Raw genomic sequence first — 10,962 nt, 5'->3', positions numbered from 1 at the left:
CTATCCCTTTGAAACTGTGGTATAGAATCGATTAATCAGCCGAAATGCATTTCACCGAGCTCAATTTCCTCTCTTGTTTCTTGTTTTTCAAATGTACCTCACATCATGAAGAAATACTCACAAAGTCTCAAGTCAGAGCGTCATTCATTGTTAATTTTCCTGTGAAAATAAGAGAAACATTGAAAGAAATTAGGCAGCCTCATCTCATTTAGTTATGCTAAATTTGATTGCAGTGATATTCTGTGAAAAATTCGCTCCCAATTTTTTTAGCATCAAAATGTCAGTTTGAACTTTCTTTCTGCCGTAGGGATCCGCATGTAATTTCGAAACTTCAAACACGTATTTCTCGAAACAGCATAGACTGCTTTAATGTACCTTGTCCTCCAAGCCCCTCAATTTTGCCAGGAACATAACTATGTGATAAAAGTAAATAATTGGAAATGTGACGCTACAGTTGAAATTAGGCAGCAATGGAGAATTGAAAATTGAGTTCTTCTTCTTCCTCTCCTCCGCACCGAGGAATATGAACAGATTTTGCTCGAGAATCTAAACGCTGTCAGTTTGTTTTCTGGTTTTACTGAAGGTTCGAAACATGTCTCTTTCGTGTGATTTTTGTTCAAACTTGTGAATTCTTGTGATTTTCAAAGAAAACTTTGTATCAGCCGACATTTTAAAGACGGTGAAAGTTTCTAAAATCAGATAAAGGTTTGTTTTCGATTTTTGATTTTTATTGATAAACATAGAAAAAATATTCCATTTTAATTTATACGTGTTTCAAGTTTTAAAGCGGACTCAGATTCCAATTATTTCTGCCGTGCTAAGGAAGAACGCATGAGCCTTTGGACGTTGCCATATTTCTTTCGATAAAAAGCAGAAGTGGAATAATCTTGAATATTTTTCCTTAAAATTTTCAGATAATTTTATTCGAAATTTTATGTAAAACGTATGAAAATTTGAAATTTCAAGGGAAAATGTGCTACTTTCCTAAAAAAAAACAGGTTTTATCCAGGGAAATTTGGCAACCTTCGAATTTTCATACGGCGTTCTTCGTTTGCACGGCAGATTTGGTTGACATTGCAACTGATAACTACCTTTGTATTTCGCATGAGCACATAATTTTACTAATTTTAGAATATCTTTATTTTTACCTCATAATTTTCAAAGTGGGCTGGCAGTTTCTGTTGCCAGAAATATTTTTAAGGCACGAAAAAATGTCTACTCGATAAAAGTATGATTTCCATCTATATGCGCTGTCGAAATTTGAAGTTTTGGAAGAATCTTCCTCTTTTATTATAGATACGAAATAGTCGAGGAATATGCCCTAATGTGTATTTACCTTGATTCATTTTGTTCAAATCGTTCGCTATACATTCCAAAGTATGATTAACTGGTAATTTTAAACCATAAAAGAAACGGAGTCCTACAGGGAAGGATTTACCTACTTGCCGCCCATGGGCTGCCTGTATTTTGCCGCCCCCTTCTCATTCGTTTTGAAACATCAATATAAACCATCAAGTGAACGTGCCAGCGGGGGAAGGATGCAGAAGACGCGTTTACTTGTGTTGGACACATTTTTTGGGAAAGCCGTGTCAACACTACTAGCAAAAGTTCACGGAACTTTGCGCGAAAGTTAAGTTCCGTAAACCTATCTCTGTGTGGACAAGGCCTTCCATTCATAAGAAATGAACGAAAAAATTATGAAAGAACAAACATAAATGTAGTTTAATGATTTTAACTTCCGCCGCCGCGCCGCGCAGACTGCACTGTGTTTGGCGCAATGCGTGAAGTATTCCGACAGTCTTGTAGGCGCTATCCGTTTCACGTTGACTGCAGTGACCGCACTGTGTTTGATGCAATGCGTGAAGTATTCGTGCAGTCTTGTAGGCGCTAATATGTGTTACATGCCGACCGCCGCGCCGAGGGCTTCTCCTTTTCATCTCAAGTCCTCGTCATCATTTCTCGTCCGAATCAAGTCGCGCCGTTCTAGGCCAAATTGCGTGTTTGGTTTCTCTCTTAGCTCGACTAATTAAAGGTGCTGTCTCTTGTATCACTGAAGACGACAAAATTAGAAATTACTATACTCTCAGAAAATGAGAGATTTTGTTGCCTTTTCTCGTTTGTAATTTTTTTTTCTAAATTCGATTTTTTTTAATACCTCTATTTAAAAAAATTGCAAAATTTGCCGCCCCCTAGATTTGCCGCCATGGGCCGCGGCCCATGTGGCCATCCCCTTAGTCCGGCCCTGAGAAGGAGCTTACTACTTAGGAGCTTACTAAGGTACTACTCAGTGCCTAGGAAAAATAAAATTATAATCTTTTGAGCGTTGTCACATTTCCTCTGATAAATCGCACATTTTCCGGGAAACTTATCATTATATTCCAATTTTTCTGAGGATTTTATTCGCAAATCAATTTGAAGCACCTGAATATCGCGAGGAGGAACGTTCATTACGTGTATCAAAAATATTTTATTGTTTTCATATGTGTGTGTTGGGGGGGGGGGGGATTTTACACCATTCGAATGTTTCTTTTGCAATTACGAGTATATGTTTAGGGCACGTTCGCTGAAACTATATTTCTTTGATTCGCAGCTGGAGATGGACCAGAGGACTATCAACCAGTGTCTGAAAGGCAAGCGGACCGATAACTTCACTTCGGAGGAAAAATGTATCTTCATCGATCTACTCGTGAACAAATATAAATCCTTGCACGAGGACCGCTCGCAAAATAAAGAAAATAACATCATGAAAAGAGAAACGTGGAAAGCTCTACTCAGGTAACATGTCAATATCGCGCACCTGTTTGATCTATTCGTTTTTTAAAAGTTTGACGCTTACTTGAGTTCAGCAGGAAGAAATCGAGTTTTTTTTTTAGAAAACAATGGGTTTGCTTGTTGTATAATTTCTTTTTTAATTTCTCAGGGATACAAGTTTTGTTTCGAAATTTTAATTTTAAAAACTGAAGGACCTTTGTCTGTTTATTTCTAACGAAGGAAATCCAAAGAGGGGTAGCGCTGAGGGCAATTCTTGACCCCCTCTCAAATCTGGCAATGGAGAATTTGCACGAAAAAATGGTATTGATTCATCTGAGAGTTCTTAATGAGCTGAGTTCGCAGTATTTTTCATATTTTTTTCTGAAATGGGAAATTGTAGACAAGTAGATTTAAAAATGAGAAAATAAACCGCCTTGTGACGTCCTTTGGTGACATTTTCCATTTAAACACATTTGTTTTAGCAGAATGGGTCATTTTGTCATACCTTCTGCAGTAATTTTTCAATTTAGAAACCAAGGATATTCTCATGCTCAGTTCTCTTCGTTATTTCATTTTAAACAATAATTTACAAAATTTCAAACATCTGCAAATTCTCTACCCACGCAATTTACAAAAGTAAGCATAATTTGGGCAGTACCTATGGCTCTTGTTACGCACAAGAAGGTTGCCTAGGTCCATAAAATTTCAACGGGTTTTCAGGGGCTGCGTATGCAACCTGCAACAGTTATCCGATGATTTAATAAGAGATTTCGAAATTCGACTCATGATATTTTATTTTCAAAATTTCATACTTAAGTAATTTAGATTACTGTTTCTATGCGTTTCATGACATTCTAAGTTGATTACAGAGGTTTTAAAAAATGCATAAAAATCACGAAATTTCATATAGGAGGGCATGGATTCGATCGAAAAATGAAAACGTGAATCGATCGACAAATCATCAAAAAACCGGTGTCGATTCGATCGACATGGATCGATTGAAAAATAAAAACGCGAATCGATCGATAACGGTGAATCGATCAACAAACCTGTTAATTGTTCGAAAAAACCCGTGAGTAGATCGACAAATCCGTGAATCGTTTGACAAAACCCATGCATCAATCGAATTTTGTCGATGGCTTCACGTCGATCGAATCGACACCGGTGTTTTGATAATTCGTCGATCGTCATGTTCACGTCGATCGTTTCACTGTTTTCTTTTTCGATAGATTCATAAACTGAAAAAAAAAATCCGGCCGCGGAAGCCATACTTACGGGGATATAGACATACCTTTGTTCGGGCTCAGAGGTCGGAAGTTCCGGGCGGAGCACCCGGAACAATCAAAGCTTCGGCTTCAGCACCCGTAATTTTCAGCCTCTGAGCCCGAAACGGACGGTATGTCAATACAGCCCGTATTTTTTTTTTTTTCAGTGTAGGTATCAATCGAATCCATACCCTCCCAAGTAGCATTTTTCAAAGGAAAAATCGGGATATATTGCAATTGTATCGGCGATAAAATCGCTACGATCATCAACATCTGAGCGATTATTCTCGAAATTATCAAGATAAAATCGCGATTTTATCGTCCCCACTGAAAAGAAAACTCCGGCCGTGGGAGCCGCAATTACGGGCTATATAGACATACCGTCCGTTCCGGGCTCAAAGGCCGAAAATTCCGGCTGCTAGAGCCGTAGCTTCGGCCTCTGAACCCGGAGGAATCGAAGCTACGCCTCCAGCAGCCGGAATTCTCGACCTTTGAGCCCGGAACGGACGGTACGTCTATATAGCCCGTAATTGCGGCTCCCACGGCCGGAGTTTTTTTTTCAGTGCGTCAATTTATTGCGATATTTTCGAAATAAAAATCGCGATAAATGGCGATTTAATCTCGATTTTATCGACGAAAGTTGACCGCGATTTTATCGAACCAAAAATTGCGATGTGTAGCGATTTAATCGCCATATATCGCAATGTTTAATGCGATAATATCTCGATATGTTGCCACCGATATAATCGCGATAACCAACCGATAAAATCGCTATTTATCGCGATCACTGCTACTTGGGCTCCAATTACATGGTATATAATGTTGAAAGTTCCTTGAAATTTTGCATGTGTGGTTGCGCAGGGACTTCCACGAGCGGGTAGGGAACTCGCGGCGAACTCTGACCCAGATGAAGACCCTGTACGAGAACATCAAGCACCGGATAAAGAAGTGCGTGGACAAGGGGGTCTTCGAGATCGACTGGGAGCCGGTCAACGAGAGCGGAACCTTCAAGATCCCGATCCAGCTCTTCGAGAAGATCCGCCTCCTCTACGAGCAGAAAACCTCCTCCGCCTCCGCCTCCGCCCAGCCGGGCGACGCCGCCAACGCGGACGCCGACGCCGATACCGACGCCCTCGCCGAGTTCCAGGTCGTCGCCGATGAAACCGGTGAGCCATCTCCGCTTCTTTCCTCAATGCTTTTCACATAAACCGTCGCTCTTCTGACCGAACACTGGAAAAAAATTCTCGGCGTCTTTACCAAGGTCCGTTGGTACCTATACAATCTCACTTTTTTTACCAATTATTGGTAATTTTACCAAGACTGACTGGTAAACTTACCTAAAAACCGGTATTTTTACTGTTTTTTTCAGGTAAGAATACCACTTTTATTGGTAATCAATTCCCGGTAACTTTGCCATTTTATCTCGGTAATTCTACCATAGTCGATAAGAAATATTGGCGTTTTTACCAAGGTCCAGTAAAATTACCGAGAAAGTTCAATAATTATTATACCGAGATTTCTCGGTAAAATTACCAATTCCATAAATGGTAATTTTACCAAGAAAAAACTGGGATCAAATAGAACCCTGAATTCTTGGTAATTTTACCCTTTTCTTGGTAAAGTCACCGAGATTTTTTTTTTCAGTGAGGTACGAATTTAAGCATTCTGATACATGTTTCTTCACCAGAATTGCACGTAGAGCACGATTCGCGCAACGAAAACTAATGAAACAAACTCCAAACGAAGATATTAACGTTTTTATTTCACATTGGTTACGAGGAATTTGAACTGCCCGCTGACAAGAAACTCAAAGCTCTACGTGAGTCAAATCGCGCACTACAACGGTTTCAACAAGCTTCTCAATCGAGTAATGTTCATTTCCCACCATGTGTTGTTCAAACTATAAGCAATTTGCTACAGCTGAGCCAAAGCGTCAAGATTGAGGTTGCCAGATTTTTATATCGCAGGGACTGTCATGATAACGTTTAGCGCACGATGTGAATCACGCAGAGCATTGAGTTTTCATGAGCGGGTGGTTTGAATTCACGCATCAAGAATCATTAAATATCTTAGGAAGGAGTTGATTTCGGTAATTTTCGTTGTGCGCGTCGTATTCTACGTGAAATTTTAGTTACGAAACATGTACCAGAATGCTGAAATTTGTGCCTTGTCTAGTGGTCCATTGAGATACGTCCTTACGTCAGAGGGGCGACGCCTTCAGTAGACCAGTTACTAAACTAAATCGATCAACTGAATATATCGAACCTTTCACAGGGAAGATCCCATATCCCAAGTAGCAGTGATCGCGATAAGTTGCGATTGCGAAGTATGTAAAAGAATGTATCGCGATTTTATCGACGTCGATTCATTGCAATATTATCGTGTAAAAAATAGCGATGAGTTTCGATTTCATCATATAAATTTGCAAGGAAATCGCGATTTTACTCATACGTAAATGTAGAAATTTTCCGTCAATCCACTGTCGTTTATAATCTACGTAAAATTTTGATGAAGAAAAATGTATCGCATAAGCTTAAGGTGATTTGATGGACGCCGTATTTTGTGTCAGAACGACATGCGATATACCGCATCTATTTGTTCCATTTTTTCAGATACTCGTCATTTTTGTCGAATTTTGAGATCGCAATTCTGTTGCCAGGAGACTAAAGAATTCAAGTGCCAATTTCGACAAATATCGCACTCGATACTGATATCGAAACTACACTCAAATGCGATATTTTTCCTCTAAAAAAAACTACGCATTTAGTACGTTGAATTTGATTGTCAAAATTAGTAAGTGAATTCTTTAGTATCCTGACAACAGAATTGCGATCTCAAAATTCGTGAAAAATGATGAGTGGCTGAAAAAATGGAGACAATCGATGCGATATATCGCATGTCTCTCTTACACAAAATATAGCGTCCATCGAATCACCTTAACTTCTAATCCTACTCAGCGGTTCATTGAATGTGCTCAAGGTTCTCAATACTATCGTTGGATACAACTATTCGTGTTCCGCGGGTATGCGTGTTGCATAGCGAGAACTTGGAGGCGAAGTGGTGCGCATTGTCAGATCTCAATGACCCTCTTACTTTTCGATCACCGTGAGATTATAAAACTCGTTGTTTCGTCGGCAGGTGACAAAGAGGACCTCGACGAGGAGTTAGAGGCGACCGCACTGGAAGGATATCCGAACTTCGCAGTTTTGAACTGCCCAAAACCCTCGGGTGCAGCCTCCCAGTGGAGCAATCTGAAAGTTGACGACAACGAGGTCAACTTGGATACCCTGGGCCAGGATTCAATTGCTCCACCCAAGAAAAAACCTAAGATTGATTCGATCATGGAGTCAGCTTCCTTACCATCATTCATGCAGTCAGCTTCCTTACCGGTATGCCCTCTATGTCTTACGTACTCGTTATATTATACAACTTTTTTTCAATTGGACGTATTTCTATCAAACGGACCTAAGCGCCATAGGGTGAGGAAGGTAGAGGGGGGCTTGGATTGGCGGCGGAATCGGGCGTCCGGACTATGCCGTCCTATACTCGAAATGCTTTTCCATGGCGCTTAGGTCCGTTTGACAGAACGCGCTATCCGGGATTCTAAATTCCTCAAAAGGAACTCAAATTGGCGCTTTGTTCCGTTTGATAGAAATACGTCCAATTTAGAGATAGTTTTACGTGGAGAACATGGAATCGATGGACAAATTATTTAAAAAAACGGTGTCAATTCGATCGACATAAATCGATCACAAAACTAAAACGTGAACCGAACGACGTCATTCGATAGACAACCGTGAATAGATTGACAAATCCGGAAACGGTTCAAATTTTGTCGATCGCATCGATGTCGATCGGTTCACGTCATTATTTTCTATCAATTCGTGTCGATTGAATCCTCACCGGTTTTTCGGTAATTTGTCGATCGGCTCACGTCGATCAATTCATGTTTTTTTTTTTTTTTGTTTTTTCGATCGATTCATGTCGATCGAATCCATACCCTCGGTTTTACCTTTCGTTTACACTTTGAGGAGTTTCTAAAGGCCAAACTATAGCTATTCTGCAGAGTACTTCCTCTAGTTTGTAAAAAAGGCTCTCGCTTGTAATCACTTTGCAGGACTCATTACCAAAGTTATTCTGCTGAATTTTACTCCAGATTTGTTAAAATATTCCTTTTTATAATGCTATGTTAGGGATCTCCTGAAATTTATTTCAGTCACTGCGTAAACCATATACCTTCCTGAAGAAAGGAGCAAGTGGGCTCCTGGTTTCTTCCACCTTGCTTTCATTCGAGTTACACGTTTAGTAGCCAGTGCAAATATGTGTTTCCCTCACTAATAAAAGCAAGGTGGAAAAAACCAAGGGTGTCACCACAACGGTGGATGACGTCATGAACCGAATTTTTTGAAGCGCGATATCTCCGTCAATATAGAACGTTGAAAGTACACTGAAGAAAATGGTTATGTGGTGAGAGTCTAAACTGCTTAGAAAATCCAAGGAATGAACTGTCGGTACTTACGGTCTCGCTTTCACAACTAGAGCAGAGATGTGCCGTAAACATGTCGTGTATGGAAAGAGCATATCGTACGGTGAAACTTCCAAACCACGTATCTGTTTGCGGTGTTTACAAATCTACGCTCGATCCATTTTATTTTTTTGAAGTAGACCAAATCAATGATCATTCTTTGAAATTTTCTACTAGAATTTTCTCAGTCGACGGAGGTAAAAATCACAGAAATTTTCAAGACTGGACTATTGAGTAGTTTTTCATTTAAAAATATAAGTATGACAGGAAGTCTGCGACGTCGCAAACCGAGATACGTGGTTGGTAGTCTCACCGTCGATATACGTATGACACTGTGACCTATCTATGGTCTAGACGTCGGCTCAAACACATCGACATAGACGCTGTGCGCTGGTCTATACATTCATGAACTAGGTAACCAAGCCTCTTAATTGAGTGGTCTGTTGATTTAACGAAAATCTGAGAATCAATATTTCTTTTCTGTCCATTTAATTCAATGAGTCTGGACTCTCGACCATATGTTTTTCAGCAGTTGTGCATACACTTTTTTCAGTGCAGCTGTTAGGACGGCTTTTAATATTTTTTCGCTAATGTACAAGAATCAAGCATCAAAATACGTTTCCGTGACCCGTTCGGGTCGGACTTGTGTGTTGCAGAGTGAGTTCCTGTCGACGACGGAGGAGTTTCGACGACTGGCCAAGGTGAGGGCGGGAGCGGCGGCGGCCGAGCTCAAACTCGAGCTCCAGCAGAACAGACAACGACACATCGCCGAGCTCCGGGTCCTCGAGCTCAAAGCCAAGGCGCAACAGGCCAAAATCGAGTACTACAACCTCCTCAAACAGCGGCTCATCAGTCAAACCGATTGAAAAATCAGCCTAGTCGTGCCATCGTCAATTGGTCTACGCACTCAAATTAGCGCAACCAGATTAGCTGTAAGAAAGATGTAAGAAAATCAATCCAACTTAAGTAACGGGTTTAACCGTTACGTGACGAGAAAACCGCAGAAAATTTGATAGGTAATTCTACAGTAATTTTGAGCGCGTTTCTATGTGCGCCAGAAAACGCATGTCAGACTCTTTTTTATGTTCTTACTGTAATTTTTTTTGGGGGCTTCTTTACTCTCAAAAAGTCCATTTGTTAATGTGCATCTCTCGGAACAGACCTGTCTTTCAGTGATCCCAAAGTCTCCTTCTTCAACTTTTAAAGGGAAACTATAGTAATTCTCTTAAACGTTCCAACATATTATAATATTATTTGATGTAATTATCCTTACCAAGAATATAATTAAATTAATAATTTCTTTCGAAACACTGTCTAGCATAATAATTTGATTCTCTTAAAATGAACCGCTGGAGATGATGAAAATTGAAATATTACAAGACAAGCAAATTTAAAATTTCTCGTTGCACAAGTTAAATACATCAACAATTCCCGAAGTCTACTCACAGGTGAAACATTACTTTCGTGAAAATCGGTCAATTTAAACTGATTACGCATAAAAAGTATAATGAAATGGTAACGCATTGTTCAATGCACAAGCTTTTGCCAAGCACACCACCCTCGATGTAACTCTCCAGTCCCCTCATAGAAGTGTCAGTTTCACGAATGAGCGAATAAGTGTAAGGCGCTTGGATACAACTATTCGTACTCGAGGGATGTCGGCGTTGCATATTCAAAAATTGAAGGCGCACTGGTTTTCTTCACGCTTGCAGCACAACTGGAGAACGCGCATAGGTTATCCTTGCCGTGCTAAGGAAAAACGCCGTATGAACATTCGAGAGTTGCCAAATTTCCTCCCATATAATTTTCACTCTTGAGGAGAAATATTAATATGTTTCCTTGATATTTTTAGGAACTCTAGAAGAAATTGCGAATAAAATTATCTGAAAAATTGGAAGCAAAATATTCTTAAGTTTACCAGGAGATTCGTGTGTTATCAAAGGAATTTCGGCAACGCCTGAAGGTTCATACGGCGTTTTTTTCCCTAGCACGGCACTGGAAAAAAAACACATTGGATCTAGAGTCTAGACTCTTAAAAACGTCGACAAGAAAAAATACTCTTGATTCATTCGGATTTTTGCTTAAATCAAGAATCAAGCCTCTTAATTTGAGCGGATTTCCTTTTCATCTAAGCAAAAATCTGATTGAATCAAGAGTATCTTTTCTTGTCAATGTTTTCAAGAGCCTGGACTCTAGATCCAATGTTTTTTTTTTTCCACTGGGCAGTTACGTTGAGAGGAGTTTTCTGAGAGCAGTAATACCTTTCCAAGCTCTGGCAAAAGTTTGCGACAAACCCACCGTCAGGGATCTAAGGGCGCGAGAGGGAGGGCCACCACCGCCACCCTCGGATCCCTTCATCGAGGTCCGATCCGACACCGGCGCACAGTGCGGAATATCCATCAGCGGCGTGGACAAAAATCA

At 40.2% G+C, this 10,962-nt stretch overlaps 1 protein-coding gene across 1 annotated transcript; it reads left to right on the top strand.

Annotated features, from left to right (window-relative positions):
• Positions 1-549: 549 nt before the first annotated feature.
• On the top strand, positions 550-9,837 carry LOC109031866 (uncharacterized). The gene is made up of 5 exons (XM_072296457.1): positions 550-705; positions 2,591-2,775; positions 4,878-5,182; positions 7,155-7,405; positions 9,198-9,837. The coding sequence occupies exons 2-5, from the start codon at positions 2,597-2,599 to the stop codon at positions 9,405-9,407; spliced, it is 945 nt and encodes a 314-aa protein (XP_072152558.1). The 5' UTR covers positions 550-705; positions 2,591-2,596; the 3' UTR covers positions 9,408-9,837.
• The last annotated feature ends 1,125 nt before the right edge of the window (positions 9,838-10,962 follow it).

This window comes from Bemisia tabaci, chromosome 2 (genome assembly GCF_918797505.1).
Source record: "Bemisia tabaci chromosome 2, PGI_BMITA_v3".
Lineage (NCBI taxonomy): Eukaryota > Metazoa > Arthropoda > Insecta > Hemiptera > Aleyrodidae > Bemisia > Bemisia tabaci.
The sequence above is the reverse complement of the archived record's forward strand: the minus strand, read 5'-3'. Positions and strand labels throughout refer to the sequence as shown.

Bases quoted from the DNA above. Each gene is read 5' to 3' on its own strand.
- LOC109031866 (XM_072296457.1), top strand. From the start codon at position 2,597: ATGGACCAGAGGACTATCAACCAGTGTCTGAAAGGCAAGCGGACCGAT. The intron at 2,776-4,877 runs GTAACATGTCAA...GTGGTTGCGCAG, and splicing joins ACGTGGAAAGCTCTACTCAG to GGACTTCCACGAGCGGGTAG. The intron at 7,406-9,197 runs GTATGCCCTCTA...TGTGTGTTGCAG, and splicing joins TGCAGTCAGCTTCCTTACCG to AGTGAGTTCCTGTCGACGAC.